Raw genomic sequence first — 21,100 nt, forward strand, 5'->3', positions numbered from 1 at the left:
ATCCTACAGCAATGAAGAAAGATATCTTGCATGCAGTATGCATACCAAGAAACTTACTTCGTTGCGTTTTATAGTAAACCTAAGAAATGTGTAAGCAGCAAGGAACACACGATATATGGAATGCAGGACAAAAAGTCTTACTTCGGTGCATTTTATGGTAAACCTTAAAACAGTTATTAGCTCTGTGTAATTTATAAAAGGGTTTTACTTCATTGCATTTTATAGTAAACCTAAAAATGTGTGAGCAGCAAGGAACACAAGACATCTTGAATCCAGTACAAAAAGTCTTACTTCGGTACATTATATAATCCTTAAAGTAGTCATTGTCTCCGTTTAATTAAAAACAAGGTTTTTAATGGGTTTGTTTTTTTACTCCTTATAAAACAATGCTTTTCCTTACAGGAGTCCAGGTACACTAAATTCAATAACTTAGTTTTTAATAATGTAACTCAAATTTGACAAATGTTAAAACAAAAGATGTTTGGATGATTATAAATGACATACCTCCCCTGGTTTTGGATCCAAAGTTGGTGTCGTTTCTTTCCATACTTCTCCAGCATTCCCTTGGTTCCAGTAAGTACCATTATCAAATATATGGGCCATGTTTCCCACATTGTAGGTGCACAAAGCAGGCATAGTAACACCATTCCTGTAGACCAAGATATCATGTTTACAAAGACACAATGTGCTCTGCATAAGATTAGAAGATCTTCTATTTGTTAATCAAAGAAAGAATAAAAAGATAACTGTTTGCAGTCAGAAATTAATTTCATATTATAAAGGGGTCATTGCGCATAACGCTGCACTTGTTTGTAAATATCCGAGGGAAATACATATTTCATCCTCGATACACTGTGCAACAAGATGACAATATTTTTGGCAATAAAAATCTTTAATTTGGAATAAGGCATTTCAATTTTGCCTATCCTCAAAATCAGCTTACACACTCTCCTCAGCCATTATGCAGATGATCGAGGTATTAATCATTATACTTACCTGTTTGCGGAAAACACAGCATAAACAACGTCATCAACTTGCACTGTATCCTCTGAAAACGTACAAATTTGGCAGTGCTGAGAAAATGGCTCAATCATGGCAGAACCTTGTCTGAGAAAGGCTACGATATTCAACGCTAAATAACCATAAATAACTTTATACATATTGATGACCCATAACATTAGTATCTATACAGTCAGTCTCTTTTGTGCACAAATGAATATATCTATAATCTATATCAATCTATCAATCTAATCAATCTGATTGGTAGGTTGGTCTTGAAAAATTCAATTTGTTCGGTGCATCTGCTTGCCTTTACCACCGTATTGTATTGACATTTATATTTATCAAAGATGCCTCTATCACTAAATGGTATCACTTTATCACTTGCGTCGTTTCGTGGCATTGGCCTGAAAATAACGATTGAGACAAACCAGAAAATATCAAACTTCTTGGATGTGACATTTAATCTGCACGACGGCAAGTTATATTCGTATCGTAAACCAAATGACCAAACAATGTATGTCCATAAACAGTCTAACCACCCGCCAGCTATTATTAACACATACCTAACGCAATAAGCAAACGCATCTCAACAATATCTAGTGATAAGGGCATCTTTGATAAATATAAAGGTCAATACAATACGGCAGTAAAGGCAAGCGGATATACCGAACAAATTGAATATATCAAGACCAACCAATCAGCGAGGAGAAACGATAACAGGAAACATCATATCACGTGGTTCAACCCCTTTCAGCAAGAACGTGGAAACAAATATCTGCAGGTAATTTCTTCAACTTGTTGACAAACATTTTTCAAAGGGGTCTAAACTTAACAAGATCTTCAACAGAAACACAATGAAAGTGAGCTATAGCTGTATGAAGAATATATATGTATATGTATATATATCAGGGCTCGAAATTAGAGGTAGACCCGCGTTTACAGACTACCAACGTTTCTCTGGGACTACCATAATCTATAAAATGGTAGCCCATATTCACGACCAAAGCCTGGGACCTGAAACTTTGAATATCACTATGGTTCATTATACCTGTTTCCGTGGGTATTAAAGGTGTGCAATATTCACATCAAATGACTAGAAAATTCACTTCACGGGCAAATGCCTTTCCTGTCTAGCTCACGAAAAAAACATATCCCTGAACTAATATATGCATGGACAACTAGACATTGTCACTGGGCTACCAACTTCAGAAAATGGTAGCAAAAGTGGACTACCAGGGAAAAAAGTCAATTTCGAGGCCTGTACACACACACACACACACACACACACACACACACACACACACACACACACACACACCACACACACACACACACACACACACACACACACACACACACATATATATATATATATATATATATATATATATATATATATATATATATATATATATATCAGCTTGATAGATTGATATAGATATATTCATTTGTGAACAAAAGAGACTGCTGGGTTGTTAAAGTTTGAGTTTCCTCTGTAAATGGTAAATTTTACATCAGCGCATCACGTGACTGATACCCCAGGTTTGACATTGTAAATGCACAATGAAGTTAATTACATATTCAGAATCCAAATTATATACCAAGTATTTCAGTATAATAATGTATAATGTACATGCTGCATGGATGTCAGCTCAAACAGGGAGAGATTCTACATTCTGTGAAATAAATAGGTATTTTTATGATTTTACCGTATGTAACTCTTACCAAAACTTGGTACTTTTAAAAAGTAGTATTTAAGTAGGCATAAACTCAACACAAAGTATACTTATCGCAAAATGTGCACAATTCGTGTATGTATAAATCATACTTGACCCTTGCAAAGTTACACAAAATGTTTGTGTTATACGAGAGTGTTTTATTTCATGTGCACATAAAATGTACACAGAATCATGTCACGAGCCAATGAAAGTCTTGAATAATAACCATGTCTGTTTTGTGTACATATGAAATGTACATAGACCCTCAGTAGCTGGAGACCAACTCAGAATTTGTCGTTGCTATATCATTACAGAGCCTAAGTCAGAATCCTGCATGTTATGTGTGGACATAAAATGAGCATACATAATTGTCGATATTTGGACTATTCTTCAGTGCATTTATTCTAGTGTAGCGCCACCAGTAGAGCATTATGTAACCTGTTTTACCCATGACCCTGTTCGTTCATCATGGCTGTTCTCTAGTGTAATAAACGTGAGTGTCAGAGTCTTTACCATCCTTCCTATCAGCTCATTATGTGACGCAGAGGCACTGCTTAACAAGTGCATTTAATTTAACGAAAGCTTGTAAAACAGTGATTACTTTTTTTACTACAGTTTCTCTTAAACATAGACTGTAAATGTTGTAGTGACTGTTAGAGTAAACAGATGAAGCCCAGAGAGATTCATCTTATCACTTATCAGAAATACATTTTTATAGAACTTTGGACAGCAGCATATGTTACATTTATCAGAAACATATTTATACATTATTATAGTTTTTATAAAAAGCCAGTGTGCTAAAAAATACGGATAGTTTTACTAAATAGACAGTGGTTTACATATGTGCATGTAGGCAGGTATGAGGGTAGGTATTATGTACCAAGTACCAATGTGTATTTTAAGTAACATCAAATCGACTTGGAATTTAACTTGTCCATGCATAATTCACACACAAGCTGTACACAGATCATATGCATTCTTTGTACGTAAAAGTTCATTTTCTGTATACATGTATACATCCATAGGTATTCATGAAGTATACGTAAGGTATTCCATCAAAACCGCTTGATGTGCATCAAATTCTACATAAGTATACTCTTTGTAAACGTATTCCATACTTTATACTGTACGCACTATATCCTATACATATTTTGGCCAGTATGTATACGTAGGATATACGCAAAGTGCACTTTGTGTAGGGTCAGTCTTGGTAAAGTATTAAACATTCATGAAAAGAACACTCTATGGAAGTCCATAAGAAATTTGCACACAAAGATATTATAACAAAAAAGTTAAAGAACAAAATGTTGTTCAACCTTAGTTCTTAGCTTACCGAGTACATCATAGAATTGTTGAAACTCGTCAAAATCACCACTTGTCGATGTCACAGAACAATTCAGTCGTGCCTTTAGATAGCTGGACCATCTGCCACTCATTACATTGGTATTTCCGCCCTTATCAATCTTATCAAGCAAAGAATTATATAATAGTTGTGAAAACCGTTCATACATAGAACATTGATTTGTATCCGTTATCTGTAAACTAACATAAAATGTACTATTGATATATTTAGAGAGAGTACATTATGTATAGTGTGGAATTTGTTCATACTGTTATGCTGGCCATAACTATTCTGAACAATGATGAGTACATCTAATTATTTTTCTAATTACCTTCTGTACGACTGATTTTTTTCTTTCATGAGAATTAGTGCCACTTTTCAGGAATTATGTCATCATCATTATTGCCAGTGTTGCACTATATATCATCTTCACACTTTTCATTGATATATAGTATTTTCACACATCATTGACACCTTCAAATGGCATGCAGATCGACAGTGCATCGATCGCCTCAAATCCATTTTGTGACCCGAATTTGGATTGAACATATCCAGGCTAGCAACAATTAACATACATTCCTGGGAAGGTGAGATATGCATGAAGAAACCACGTAGGGGAATGGCAAGGAGCTATATTGCATACCATATATTCTGTACAGTTGAGGTATGGAATTTTTCAGGTTTCTTCTGCTTTGCTAAAGACATACTTAAAACCTACAAATATTTAATCCTAGCACCTAATTGTACACCAGATATTATTCATCTGGTAATGCACACTTAAGGGACACTTAAACCAGTGCTGGGTTGTACCCACTTTCATTGTATAATTGATTGTACTAACACTCTTTTGGATTTGGCATTACATGACTTAACAAGATACACTAGAATGATATTCATAGTTATCTGTTATAGAACTAAAATACTATTTTAGCCAAGTACTGAAGACTAACTGAGCATCATTACCCCACTGATGTACCAATTAACATTTGAAACTAAAATTACAGCCGCACACTGTCAACTGGGTAAAAAATTACCAAACACACACAAGATGACAACTGGGCAAATTGGACATTTTGCTCAATTTAATATCATTTCATGTCACGGTATACTCTGAGTATTAATTTTTGAAATTACAATGCAGAAAGGGTATTTTTCTCATGAATTTGAACAATTCATAAGGGTTGATCTTGTACGATTTTCCTTAAGAAATGTTTTGCTAGATATCTGACAAATTACTTTCTGTTAATATCATTGATACCAAAAATTTATGAAGGCATTAGGTTCTTTTAACTATGTTTTGGAACAAGTACGTAATACATGAATGCTCTAAAAGAACTACATGTGTAAATAGTCTGTTTTGATGTACACGAAGTAGGCAGATAAGTTAACCATAAAGATTTTTAGATGCAGCGATCTCACCTCACAGACTTTCGCAACCCTGGAGTACGTTAATTCATGGGGATATTGATTTTCATTCTCGTTGGCAGTTTCCCTGAAGAAAAAAAGGACTTCTTTCTTTCCGTCATCTCTGATCACAGAATGTGAAGAGATAAATTCTGACTCTGTAAAAATATCAAATGCATTCAATTGAATTCTCACATGTGTATGTATCATCATTTTTTGTTCTGCTGTCAGGCAAAATAACAGCAGAGGTCTGATCTGCTTATATTGTATCACAATATGAACTTATTTGGTAGAATAGGATATTGTAGTTATGTTGGATTAATTAGCAAATTTAAGCTCATCTACTTTCGTTGTTTTTTGCAATTCACTTGTAGTTTTGGGTAATTTGTAATATTGCATCTTTCAGCCGGTATGCATTTAAAATGCCCATAACAAAGGTGCGTCCTTTTGTAGCTAAGAATGGGATATCGATGAACATGTGCTTACAATCAAAATACAAATGGAGCAAACAACACCAGTAATGAGGAACCCAAACTAAAGCTGCAATAGATTTCCAGCCACATAATTATATGCATGTATGTGTTTACATATACTATATATTATAGCCCAAACATGGGACTATGTGCCCGAGGGTAGGTGACCATTTGCCCGACGTAATACATGTCTCTCTTACACAGTTTTCACTCAAAGTTTTGGATTTATTGGCAAATGATAATCAAATGCTTTATTTCCATCTGAGATGAAAATCCGTTAAAAATTGAACGATTTTTATCATCGAATGGCGCATTGATATATTTAAACAACTGTTATGCGGTTTATCATTTTTTTCCGCAAAATTTTCCTGAACTCGGATTTCCTATGCAAAAAACATAAAATTTCAACATTTTTACATCAAACCGTTGTCAAGTTGAAAATAGTTCCGGTTCACTTTCAGTCCAGTGATGACTATGCGGCCCACGACGTCATCGACGAGTTACCATTGAATCCTATGGAGCGCGCGACATTCGATATACGAGGCATGAAATAATGCTCACAGCGCTGAGAATTCTTGGCCATGCACGCTCAAGTAATGGTACAGACTGTTTATTATTTATCGTGTGCAAAGCCGGGATGGAAGTCATGTATGGTCACCCATTCATTCAGTATCTTTCAACATGTCAAACAACATATTATATAAACAGGGTTTCCGATCAAACAAAATTAATGAAAAATTGTAGAAAATGACCGACTTTGTCCCTTTCAATATCTGACTCAACTTATTTAATGTCAATGCTGAAATGTTCATGAGAACTGTGTCTATGTTTTCCCTGCATTTATCTTTTGATGAATCAGTTTCTCATTAAGCTAATTCAAATGCTCCCTTTTTCTTTCTTGTATATGCAAGGCAAGAACGTTTAAATGGACAAATGACTATGTCATATTGGTAAGGGAGGGAATAAAGCTCATTATGAAACACTGTAATAGTATTGGCACATGTCAACCTAATTCGCAACCTTAAATCATAATTTCAAGGTATACAGGTTTACAAATGATGAAAGTATTGAACTATTGTGGTGGTGCAAGTGAAAAATCGGATAATATCATTCTATGTTACCAATAATTTGGCCACAATGACAATCTGACTTTGTCATTGTCAATACCTTTTAGCCACTTAGAGTCATCTTCTGTCTGCAATTCTGTGCTGCTCAAGGAGTCTTGACTTCTGACAATGGCTGGTTTACTTTGATCCCGTATTAAAGCTGTGTAGAGTTTATTGTCTTGTCCAAAAATATTTGTCACTGTCTCGCTTGGTTTGTTTGGGCACTTGGAAGCCCCTGAAAAATCTTCACCATCTTGAGCAAGCTTCAAAGAATGTGAAAAAATTGACAATTGGTACCTTTAATGACATCCATGAGACAGAAAGTCATACAGATGAAAGTAGTTTGGAAAAGTTTTAGATCCTTAGACAAATATCACACACTTAAATTGCGAAACTATTTAATAAACTCTGATTGAAATTGCTTCATTGCACCTACAAATGCAATTCAATATCTTGCGGAACCGTTTGTAAAAATCTTAGCTAACAAAAAATAGGAATATAGACCAAAATATAATATGGGAATAATTAAAAATTACATGAATGGGAATATTTAGCACCTAAAATTTGCCAGTCCTATCATTGCATTAAAACAAAGCGAGTAGTCCCTGGGAGCCTTCATCTAAGTACAATATCTGGTCAGATGTAGAGTAAGATAATAGTTTTGCTCAATTAATACTTATTAATGTTTGTTGTAGCAACGGACTTCTCATTCTACAAAAAATTGAGATGTTACATCCAAGTTTAATCCCATTAATTTACTGGAATGATTTGACAATTATTTTCCAAGGAATTTTTCATTTTATCATTTATGTTATGCAGACATCGATGATAACGTTTGTAACCTAGTGAAAGATACTGATGTGCTTCAGTACCCAGGTGCCAAAATTGATACAGGTATCAATCATCACCACAGGAGACTGTTTACAACATTCAGGAAGGAAACTGTGCTTTGATTACTTTCTACGTGTCCACGTAATAAGCTCACTGTTACATTTCCAAATTCATAGCCTTTAAATCTCAAGTTTTACATCATCGCATGAAGTCTAATCAGCTTTGGTACCTTTATTGCCATTTACTACAGACTGTTATAAAAGATTACTTCTAAATAGTACTCACTGAAGTCTTGTTCAAATGGTAACATCTTGACCACTGTGCATTGGTTCCACAAATCAATAATTTGTCTTCTGTGTTAGGATCATCCATCACAACCTTGATGAAATTTCTACATTCCATCTCTCTAACGATCTATTAAAAGAGCAATCGTATTAACCCTTTGAGTGCCAAAGTCAATATTTGTTGCCCTTACCAAATATAAACCAGGCAATTTGTTTTTCAGATTTTCCCACAGAGGCTGATAATAAACCGTAGGCAATGAAAAGACATGTCCATTTGGTCAAAAATTATCATACAAAGTTACAGAAATATTTATAAAATTGCTAAAATGTACTAAAACTCTGGTTGGGAAAACTGCAGCACTCAAAGGGTTAACAATGGTGAGGTAACACAGATTGAGTTTAATGATGTTAGGTTATTGCGATACCTAGATAATTTATGCCAGAATTTGTTATTTTCGACCATTTTACATTTCTTTAGTTCACTTGCACATTTTGGATTCGCATGATTAATTAACGCAGATGACTGAGATGCATTTTCATACCAAATTCTAAAGTATACGCACGCTATGGTTCTCAATATTTTCCCTTGTGGTTCTTCCTTGTTATACAATCTGGGAATCCAACAAAATTGGAGCTGACAGCCAACTGCCAATCAAGGTCACACTCCGTCCCATTCAAACTGTTTTCATGCTGCACTTCAGACTATCAGAGTCCGAGCATAAAATATGAACACCTATACTGTCCTATTATATTTTGGGACTCTCTTTAGAACTGACATTTGACCTTTTCTCATCTCTTGACCTTTAAAAGAAGTACTTTCGCGCTTTAACGTTATGTGAAATTCCTGTATTAAAAACGCTTCATTGATTATAACTCCTCAGGAGACAAGACTAGGACAAGATAAGGAGATAATACAGCAAGACTGCTTGGAATTTAAAACTATATGAGATATTTATAAAGTTTATGTAATATCTTTAAAACGAGTCACAATTCATAACCAGATGTGAATTGAATGTGCTCACGTGTTTTAAAACAGGTTCATTACTAGTAGTACGCTTCACAGAACAATCAGGTATATGTTATATCACTATGTGTAGCAGGTTTCATCAACTTTCATTGACAAAACAAGTAAAAAACAATTATAATAGTTACAAACGTGTCAATATATATTCTCAAAACTTTACCAAATACAAATGGTGCTCTCTGTCCATAGTCAAATTCAATATTGGGGACTTTGTACACTAAAAATTGTACAGTGCTGTTTGTACTTAGTTGACAGGATTTGGAAAAGAGATCATGCAAGCCAGCTCTCAAACTCGCTCAAATTTACAAATAAATCACCACAAAAATATGTTTCTTAAGCTTATGTACTGATTTTACATATTTTTACCTCACTTTATAATTTGGAGGGGAAAGTGAATCTGTTCTTATTTGCCCTTCCACCAGCATATTCAAAAACATGCCCATGCAACACAGGAATTGCCGCTCCTGAATGCCTACAATAGTTCAAGCCTTTCACTGCTCTTTTGTCACCACTGACACCACTTAATCTTCCCTAAAATTCAATTACTGAGACATGATTTTCATAGTTCATAGCAGCCTTGGAGCAAGCTATGGATAGTTATTTGTTAAGGAACAAGTAATACTTTGTACAGGAAAAAGGATCATTATCAATAATTTAGAATTTTATATATATTCGGCATCTTGATGGTAGAATTTTATGGACCATTTTCATTTTAAGGTGCTATTGCACCGACGGCACTTTTTGGATACTTTCCAGTGTTACAATACTTTTCTGATCTACTTGTTTTGTCCTTTCATTTTGAAACTGATCAGGTAAATTAAGTTTCATAACCTTGTTTTAGTGAAAATCTGACATTTAATTTTTCTGCATAGAATGTAATTTACATAACAGCCACATTTTGGTAAATTTTAGGTTATTTGTTTTAAAAGGGAAACCTAGTCCAGCGACATTGACCGTTTATCCCTTCCAAAATCACCCTTGAATAAAATGCAGCTCAAATTTGCAACATAATTGCACGCGCCGACGACTACGGAGCGACGAAAAGAGACATTGAAGTAGACGACATTTATGGAAATGAGCTCGGAATTCCATGGGCGCGAAAGGGCTCATGGGAGGAGCGTGCGTGACGTCATCGGCGATACAGACGATTGTAGCTTGCAGCTGAAGGAGTTCTGTAAACAGTTCAGCGCGTTTGTAAGACGACTATGGAGAGTTCGGACAGCGATATTTCTGACATCGAGTATTAATTTTCCCCGACTGAAATCAAAACCATACTAATTTGAACCAAGATATCATGAAAGCATCTCCACACATCGTTCATATTCGATGTTTGCGTTTTGTGTATGATTCCACGAAGGGAGTCACTTTGCTTGTACAGACCCCGAACTGAATTGGAGACACTGAGTGACCCTGCGATCCTTCAACGCTACGTTTCTAAAACATAGTTTTTCTTTACCAGTCGCTTAAAATTAATTTTTGGTTCGTGAATGATACGGAAGGATTGACTGATTGTATGTGTTACCATAGACCCTCGAGGGTCTATGGTGTTACCATGTAAGTCGAGCTTGGCCAGATCTTTAAGGTTGCGAAATCTCCGATATGTATCGGAAAATATTTATTCGCGATTCGACAAATCTATAGTGTCGTCTATTTTTCGAAGTTCGTTTCGAACTTAGGAAGTCGGGCTTACTCAGATCTACAACGTGATGAAATCTCCGATATAGTGGATATTTGCCCGCTATTTAAAAAAGACAGTATCGTCTATTGTTGTAAAGAATGTATTTCATACAAGACCAGCCAAAACTCCCGATGATGTCCGATATGTCCTCTGTTCAAGTCCCGATCGATCGCCAAGTAAAAATATATTACCTGTACAGAATGTAATTCGTGCAAGGCCCTCCCAAACTCACGGTGATATCCGATCGGCCCTCTCGACGAAGTTCCGATTGTAGTGTATGAAAGTTCGTGTGGACATTTAATGAACAAATGCTTTGCATGTAAAACATGTATTTCGTGCATGAATAAATCTAATAATGTAAAACATACAGTATTCTTGACTACCGGCCATGGATGCTATTTTTGAACTTAGAGTCGGACAGAGGTAGTCGGATCTGTTAGGTGGTGAAATCTCCGATATACATAGGACATTTACCCTCAATTTGACAATGTATCGTCTAGTATCAGAGTTAAAGTCCTAAGTCGCCGATATTTATCGGATAAATATCTTATTTCGCAGACCCGGCGTGCCGACACCACACAGTGCAAGTAAATCTAGTGACAGTTTTCGGACAGGGTAGTGAATTTCGCTCAAAGCCGTTTCATAAATGACGAGCACTGCGAAATCTTATTACCATATCCTTCGAAACTTTATTGCGCTTATCCTCAAACTGTTAACAGGACGGAAGTGTTATTTAGGGGGTCAAAGTTGCCAAATTGTTGACCCCATGTTGAGTGCGTAGTAATTGGACTGCTATCGCAGTAATCGGACGTCGTATTTCGAATGTGATTATAGGGGCTAAATATTGATATTTTGAAACTTCAAACCCCCGATTTTCAATTTCGATGTGTTTAGAAAACTGTTTGTAAAAATATGTGATAAATTAGTTACGTCTAATCCATGGACGACGCACTATAAGCTTATTTCGACGTGTATGGCGCTTAAATATCGGACATGGGCTGTGTGTTGCGTTCGACACCTTGTATCGAACGGTGTGGCTAAGTTTGTAGCCCGAAATAGCTTCTACCGAAAAAATATCCGAAACGGGACAACAGCGTCACTTGACTTAATATGCTGTCACATGACTTGTAAAACACTATCAATACAGAGCGAAGTGAGTACAACGAACAGCATGTCATTAAATGTCCGAAAACCGAGGTCGTCCGAAAACAGCCACACTGAATCGTCTGCATTAGCCTAGGAGTCCCGGCGCAATTGATATTTATCGGGTAAATATAATATCGGCGATTTGTCAGACCCGCCGTGCCGAGACACAATAGGCGAGAAGTCATTCCAGTATATCTTGTTATATCAATATTACCAGATATAGTCCCGAAATTGCCTATATTTATTGGGTATATATCGGCGATTTCGCAGACCCGGGCTGTCGAGATAAGAGACGCTTTGTGTAGTTTCCGTCTTCGGATTTTAGAGTCCCGAAATCGCCAATATTAATATTTATCTGGTTAAAACCGGCGATAGTAGGCTGACTCAGCATGTCAAGATACGAACCGCATTGTGTAGTATAGTCTTGTATCGGTATCAGAATCCCGAAATCCCTTATAAAACAATCATCATGAAAGAAGTAGAACATAACTTTTATCTTTTAAAGATTTTAAAACTCGCCCGACTTTCTTTTAGCCACTGTCTTCGAAAAAGCTGTTCTGTGGGACGACGATAAAAGCTGACTCAGTTTGTTCTTCCTTGAGTGATTTTTGCACTCAAGTGAACAACAGTTAATCATTTTTTATGCTACTGAGCATAAAAGAGTCGTAACGTGCAGAACTGCACTGCTGCAGTCATAGACTCCAATGCTTTGGTAAGCTGTTACACACGTTCGTGTATCGCCGATGACGTCACGCACGCTCCTCCCATGAGCCCTTTCGCGCCCATGGAATTCCGAGCTCATTTCCATAAATGTCGTCTACTTCAATGTCCCTTTTCGTCGCTCCGTAGTCGTCGGCGCGTGCAATTATGTTGCAAATTTGAGCTGCATTTTATTCAAGGGTGACTTTGGAAGGGATAAACGGTCAATGTCGCTGGACTTAGGTTTCCCTTTAACATTTACCATCAAATATTGCAAGGTGACCTGTATCTTAATTTTGATTTTTTAAGAAAATTGTTTATACAATTTCATTGGATTCAGCAAAATTAAGTTTAGGCCTTTCAGGCTTGAGGCTCAAGCTACCTTAAATGACAGCGTAAACACACAATACCTCACTTAATAATACAAACAACCAACACAACCAAAGTCTGAATGAAGGAATCTAATCTACTGATGACAAAACATACTTACTGTACTAATGTTTCTGCAATGAATAACACCTGTGCTCTGGTCATCTTTGATTGAAAATGTCGTTTTATTAATCTGCAGAAAATATAAAATCCACACAGTTATCCAGTAATAGAACATTGTCTGGTCCACATGGCTTGGTTTCCTTTAAATAAAAATCGAGTTTGCTCCTTTCTTTGATTGTGGGTCAACTTTTTGTTGGAAAACACACCAGTGATATATTTTTCTCGAGGTCACTCGAAGGTGTTCTCATTTAGAAGTGTCAAGTGCAGTTACTTAGGAACGAGTTACATGATAAGCTGCCTTATAAAGTTAATTTGTAACCGTGTGGTGGCGCTGTCAATCACACATTTATACCCTGTTCTGCCAAGGAATAGTTTGATGGAGGCTTTCAAAAAGCTGTTCAAAACGTGTCCTTAGTGACCTCAGTAATGTATTTCATGTAGTCATGACATACTACTGCCTTGTTTGAAATGCAGAAAAATCAGTTTCTTGGTCTCAAAGGATGAAACGTCAGCATTTATAAGGGAGTTGAAATTGTGACTCAGTTCACTATACGAACTATATCTATTTTGTAGGAAATCAAATGAAAAGTGACCCATACGGGACTCGAACCCATAGAAAGATAAGTTAATGAGTTTAGCCAAAAACTCACTATACACGCACATGAAATGAAGGGCCCCATCTAAGTGACAGGACCGACCACAGTAATTCTGACAGACCCATAAGCTCAGTTTGTAGAGCATCCGAAATGTATTTTGGGCATGTGGGTCGAGTCCCGCATGGGTCACTTTTCATTTAATTTACTACATAATAAATATAATTCGTATAGTGAGCTGAGTCACAATTTCAACTCCCCCCAATTGCACTTCTCTGGCTTCGCATCATTGGTATGACCGACCCTCATTACATGGGGCCCGGGGGCACCAAAGTCCTTTGGATCAATATTAATGGTGAATAAAGGGGTTAAAAGGGGAAAAATCCAAACAGTACACATTCATAGTTGGAAAGGGCCAGTGTTGCGATTTCATTTGGTTCATCCATTTTCACTGAGTGTTATAGTATGACAGAAGTCAGGAGAAATGACAAGTGACCATGATTTTAACAAAAGAGAAGTTAGCAGGAGGGAGCGATATGTTGCTTTTTAGTACCATAATTTTGTAAACTTGTTCCTTAATTTACCACATTAATTGCCAAGAGAATTGAATGTTGCCAATAGGTCAGCAACTGGTAATGCTAGGAAGTATTATTGTAAATTTGGGGACAAGTTTACAAACATTCTGTAGTAAGTAAGCAAGACATTGAGGTTTACTGATTTTTTGCTCATCTGCTAAATTCGTCCATCTTTCCGCTCCACCTTATCGTTAACTACATGCTACATTGCATTTTGCACTACGAATGATCGCGAACTCGAAATGGCCGTTGAGTGTTGTAATGTAAAGCTAGCTTCAGACTCAGAATTGGGTCATACGTCACCCTGAAGCAGATGCTGGCAGTGCACAATCACAGAACAGGTGGAGGGACAATGCAAAATGACACTGAATCTGAATCCGGTGCTAGTTTTAGGCACGTTTCTTTGCCTATGGCTGTGGAGATCTCAATTCATCGTCGTCGGAAACACATCCAAAGTGAAAGTACGGTCACAATAAATATGTTGCTATTTTAATGTAAAAATTCAGATATTACTTAGAGAAAAAAATTATTTTCGACCCGAACATATGAGTAAATGAAACTGACAAAATTTCCATGATAAACTGATTTGTTCACTTCCGTGGTTTTCAGTTTCCTGTCAAAGTGGCGAAATTTACGTACCTGCAACAGCCGATGTTTGGCTTTTATACCGAACCACAGAACCGATCGATATTGATATAGCGAGCTGCCCGTGCTGATTCCACAAATACTGAGCATACACAAGGCGGTATTCAATAATGAAGATTTAATTTGAGCGATCGCCATTTCCCGATCTGGGCATACTATGCCATGTAGAGAAAATTCTTTGTTTGCCGTCCTTGGATTTTTGAAAAACCTACCAGCCAGCCAGCCAAAAAAAAAAACAACACAGAAAAAACACAACATAGATCAATCGCATAAACTTTGACTTTCCATTGGTCACAAGTATAATAACTCAACTACTACATTTACAATGCAGTGTTTCTTGTGCTCTACAATAAGTACGTTGAAAGCAATGCTTGGAAACACAAGTTATACTTGTATTAGTATACAACAAGCATACTTATAATTAGGTGACTGTGAGTCTGAACAAAAATTCCATAAACAATGGCAGTAAACACCATACAGTGTGACAGTAATCAACTGGTTGTGTCTCTGACGTAGGTTTATGCTCTAGGTAGTCATGGGCACGAGCACAATTATGAATGGATTTGCAACTTGTCACAGTGACATTTGAATATTAATTGTGACATGTTAATTTAAGATCGAGACATGCATTGATGTTTATGATTGGACGTATAATTTTATTTTTAATTCATATCTCACGTATGATCAAAGCCACGCCTTAAAGATAACGTTTAAAATCCCAATATGAAATAATATGAGAAAGGGAATACAAAGGACAAGAGAGAGAAATACAACAGACAGGGGAGGAGGACAGCCAAAGAGAAGTCCAAGCCGTTTAGAGACGGTGGCACCTGACAAGCTTGTCTGTCGAGAAATAAAGTCTATGTAGTACCAACGAAATCTGAACATCTCGTGAAGTCATTTGAAGATTCCCAGTGCCTCTTCACAAGCCAAGGCGAGCCCATGAGTAAAAGCAGGCCCCGGGAAGCAGGCCAAGACGATATAACGAGATAAACAACACGAAAACAACGAATGGTTATATATAGTTATTTTGACAGCCTGTACATTATGAATTTCAAAAATAATGAGGTAGAACAAAAAGTGTTCTTTAAAAACCTGAAAATTTTCAAATATTAAATTGCAAAAGTTACTGGGGATAACAAAGTCACTCTGAAAACAAATGCTAAACATCTTGGTAGAGTTGAAACTACTGTCTCTTTCATAAGCTTACGATCACAATTTTTGTAGTGAGAAGAGTGTGTATAGCTGAACAATCATTACAGTCTTGAGTGCAAATCAAGTGTCAAATAATACAAGTCCCGAGCACAGTTCCTGTTGTTGTGATACGTGCTAGTTGGATAGCGCCCCCAATCTTGTTGTATTACTTCCGTTGTGGTTCAGGTAATAAAACCTGTGACGTTGTAATACAAGTTGATTGGTGTGTGCCTTTCGATGTAGAATATCGACGCATATCTTTACATGGTGGCAGCGGTAAAGTATGCTGAGACCACTTGAACTCTGTAAGTCACATTTATGTGAATAATTCGTGTGTTGTACGAATTTACGCTGAGATTTCTGCACCTGAAGGGACACGACGTCGCACAACAAGCCCAAATACGCCTCTAGAAAGTTCTGTATATGTGCACGTGTCACACTGGCCTGAACACAAACTTTTGTTAACTGCTATTTTCAACAACGGACGGAGTGAGCTGGCTACCAACACAGTCGCTCGAGAGTTATTCAGCTCTGGGACTATCGCCCCATAGACGAGTATACAGAAGCGAGAAATACTTCAAGTCTGGAAACAGAATGGCTATTTCGTATAGGGATTTTGCCACCATGTCAACTTTGATGTTCGATTTTACCGTGAAAAGTAGCAAGTTCATCTATCATGTAACCGTCGACCGTTCCCTATCATTCTCAAAATTCATACCTGGTACTTGATTTACTTCACAAACGCTCGTTTCGTGTGATTTTCGGCCGAATTCGACGGACACGTCGCTAAAACATAAGCGTGAGCAACATTCCGGTCACCTCACAGTGGACGTTGGGCACCTCCACTTTACTGACGTTAGCGCCGCGTACCCATGAGGGGTGACTGGAAGGTTGTTCATGCCTTAAGTTTTGGCGACGTGTCTTCTGAACTCGGCCGAAAATCACACGAAAATCATACCTGATACTTCATCTGCTTACAAAATGCAATTTCCTGTGATTTTCGGCCGAGTTCAAGAGACACCTCGCCAAAACATAAGCGTGAGCAACATTCCAGTCATCCCTCATGGGTAGGCTGCGCCAACGTCAGTAAAGTGGAGGTACCCAAGAGGTGACCGGAATGTTGCTCCCCAGGTTTTTGCGAGTTGTCCGTCGAATTCGGCCGAAAATCACACGAAACGAGCGTTTTTGAATCAGATAAAGTATCAGGTATGAATTTTTAGAATGGTAGGGAACGATCGACGGTTGCATGATAGATGAACTTGCTAATTTTCACAGTGAAATCGGACACGGATGTGACATGGCATGGTTTTTTATAGCCATTCTGTTTCCAGACTTGAAGTATTTCTCGATTCTGTATACTCGTCTATGGGGCGAATAGTCCCAGAGCTGAATAACTCTCGAGCGACTGTGCTACCAATCATATGTGGTAAATATAGCATATTCAAGTAACCATACGCTGAAAGTGACCGTACCGCCACATTCAGAAGTCCTCGTACACACGAGTAGGGCGAATTATACACTGTTTCTGTGAGCTGTATATACGCATATGCGTACGTCATTTCATGTCCTCAAATGAAATGGGAAAGTGACGACGACCAAACTGCTCTATTAGATTACCGCACAAGGCTGAATCATTGGTTTGACTTAAGAAAGTCTCCAAAGAAGACCAACACGACTACATTATCTTCCAAGCAGGAGAAAAGGACGAACAACTGTCAAAAACATGGACATTAACCCGGGACATTAACTGATGAGCCACGGAAAATGCCTGACAACGTGTTGGATAGATTTAAACAGTCGGTTGGTTTTGCTGATCATACACAGACTGAACTTAGGGACCGTTCAGTTTTTACGGCCGGGGGGGGGCCGGCAAAATCGAGGGGGGGGGTCATCATAATTTTGGAATCCGCAAAGGGGGGGGTCATTGCTTTTTCACTGGTAGGAAAGGGGGGGTCACCACATTTTCAAAAACATATAATACCAACAATAAAGTTCACTTTATGCCATGGCCATGATCGACCCTCTTTACCGGCGGGCCGCCTTTGGCGGCCCACTACAATAAATATACATTATGTATTACCCATGACCCTCTTAAAGGGCAGACGCCTTTGGCGGCCCACTCCAATTAGGTTTACTTCATGCAATGGCCATGATCCGACCCTCTTTACCGGCGGGCCGCCTGCGGCGGCCCACTCCAATAAATTGACTTTATGTAATACACCACGGCAATCTTACTGTAAAATTCCCAATTGTAGCCGCGGCTTGTATTAGAAACATTTTTTAGGGACCCCTGGGATCACGCACTGAATAATGGTAATGGCCGCGCGCCTTCAGCGGCCCTGTCCAGTAAAGTCTACTTTATGCAATAGCCATGATCGACCCTCTTTACCGGCGTGCCACCTTTGGTGGCCCACTAGAATAAAGTTGACTTTACGTAATGGCCCATTACCCTCTTAACCGGAGGGCTGCCTTTGGCGAACCACTCCAATAAAGTTTACTTTATACAATGTCCATGGACATGAGTTGTCTATGGAAATGAAGTTAAAAATTGCCTTACAGTCGTCCTAATTAACAGACGTTTCAATGGATGTGGCTGAGAAGTTTGTGCACTGGCATCTCTGCTACACGAATAAAGTGCGCCGCGTACCGGAGTTCAAATCCAAACCATGCGGGTAAATTTGACATATGGGTTTTGGTTATTTTTCAGGGGGGGGGGTCATCAATTTTTTTCGTCTGACAAAGGGGGGGTCATCTTTTTTTCACAAAAAATGCAGGGGGGGTCTATGTTTTTTTGAACACCGGCGACAAGATTTTGCCGCCCCCCCCCCCAGGCTGTAAAAACTGAACGCTCCTTAACTGCGTACAAACACAAAGATGGAGAAAGTATCGATGAGTTTTATACATGTTGCAGAGCATTGGCACTGAAGTGTAAGTTTAAAGATATGGATGATCGTCTGATTGATCAGTTAATTATGAGTACACGGGTGAATGACTCCCGCAAAGAGTTGCTAAGTGAGGGTGAAAACCTGACGATAGATGACGCATTGAAAACGTGTAGGGCCCAAGAAGCAACGCATGCACACATGAAAGCATTTGCAAGTGCAGGTACATCGATTACCAAGGTAGATGCTATTCACAAGAAACGTGATATGAAGAAGACCAATGGTGTAACTAATTGCAAGTTTTGTGCAAAGGACCACCCATATGGACAATGTCCAGCATTTCATAGCAAATGTGGTACTTGTGGTAAAACAGGACACTAGAAAGCCCGATGTTCTACGCCTTAATGTTGATAAAACAGAATTTGTAATTTTCTCTGAGAATTTTGACTTTTATTCAAGTCTTGAGCGAAGTCTTCGTATAGGTGATGCGCTGATTTTAACGCAATGTCAAGCAAAGAGCCTTGGTGTCATTCTTGATTCCGGTCTCACTATGAAATCTCATGTCAGTCATATTTGTCGCTCTCCCATGTTCCATATTCGACGCATTGCCCTCATTCGTAAGTACCTATCCAGATCTGCCACTGTAATTCTTTGCTGTATGGCTTACCACTGTATTTGATTAATCGCATTCAGTATGTTCAAAGTGTAGCAGCCATGCAGACTCTGAGTTATAACTCGGTCAAAGCGCGTATCATATTACACCATATCTGCAGGAACTTCATTGGCTACCTGTACACCAGCGTATCATTTACAAGATTTTAATTATTACTTTTAAATGTTTATATGGTGCTGGTCCACAATATCTGAGAGATTTAATAAGTTTTTATATACCTAGGCGCGAACTTCGTTCTGCCAACGATTTTAGACTCAATACATTCATGACCAAGACAAAAAAAGTATGGCGATAGGGCGTTCTGTTCTGCAGCCCCAATTTTTTGGAACGAGCTTCCAGTGAACATCGTTCTTGTAATAATTTTATTACTTTTAAACGTACGCTTAAGACACACTTTTTTAAGTTGGCTTTCTCTATTGATTAGACTTTATTATAATTTTGCTCGTTTTTAACTTTCCCGATCAATTTTATTTTTATTAGTTCTCCATTTTCTTATTGTAATGTATCTTTTAGCGGCTGTGATCGCTTTTTCTGTGGAGTTTGTCGCTTTACAAATAAATTATTATTATTATTATTATTATTATTATTATTATTATTATTATGTAAGTCACTGAATGCTCAACCGAAGCCGACAAGCCCTGTCAAAAAGCAATTTGTGTCTAAACGACAGACAAGAAGCAGTGCCAGAGGTATGAAGGCCCGGTATGAAGGGTGGAAATAGTAATCAAGATGACAGCAACAGGAAAGCTGTACATGCACTAGAGGTTGATTCTGATGATGACGATGAAGAGTTATCTTTCGATGCTATTAATAGACAAAACGGTGCTGAGAGTGGTATCATTGTTGATGTTGATGCACAGATTCCTGGCTACAGTAAAATAGCCAAGATGAAATGTAAAGTGGACACTGGAGCACAGGGAAAGGTTCTACCCGTGAGAACATTCAAGAACATGTTTCCATCGCTGGTCAGTCCTACAGGACTAATTCATGGTAACATTCTACAAAAACGCCGACATGTGAAGTTGTATGCCTACAATGGAACAGAAATTACTCAACATGGTTCTGTTAATCTGAGATTACGATATGATAGCAGATCAAAGCAGTGGTATCAGGTAGAATTCTTTGTCGCTGATACACCAGGATCGATAATTCTGGGGAAACACGCTAGTCAACTATTGAATATAATCACAGTGAACACCCTAGCAGCAATGACACTACGTGTTGCAAACTCAGATGCACCAAAACCGATTGACAACACATCAACGCTGGTGGACATGTACCCTGATCGATTTACAGGTATTGGTAAATTCCCAGGGAAATATCACATTGATATAAAGCC

General features: G+C 37.9%; 1 protein-coding gene across 2 annotated transcripts in view; it reads right to left on the bottom strand.

Moving 5' to 3' along the window:
* Positions 1-21,100, bottom strand: part of LOC139121899 (semaphorin-1A-like) — a 122,829-nt gene that overhangs the window by 15,074 nt on the left and 86,655 nt on the right. Inside the window, exons 4-10 of one of the 2 annotated variants that reach the window (XM_070687192.1) lie at positions 13,198-13,269; positions 8,162-8,290; positions 7,107-7,308; positions 5,482-5,624; positions 4,054-4,183; positions 997-1,048; positions 505-649 (exon numbers count right to left, since the gene is read on the bottom strand). In XM_070687192.1, coding sequence (XP_070543293.1) covers positions 505-649; positions 997-1,048; positions 4,054-4,183; positions 5,482-5,624; positions 7,107-7,308; positions 8,162-8,290; positions 13,198-13,269 — 873 coding nt within the window. The remainder of the gene's footprint in view (positions 1-504; positions 650-996; positions 1,049-4,053; positions 4,184-5,481; positions 5,625-7,106; positions 7,309-8,161; positions 8,291-13,197; positions 13,270-21,100) is intronic. The other variant, XM_070687191.1, reaches the window with a different exon arrangement.

Source organism: Ptychodera flava, chromosome 21 (genome assembly GCF_041260155.1).
Source record: "Ptychodera flava strain L36383 chromosome 21, AS_Pfla_20210202, whole genome shotgun sequence".
Taxonomy (NCBI): Eukaryota; Metazoa; Hemichordata; class Enteropneusta; family Ptychoderidae; genus Ptychodera; species Ptychodera flava.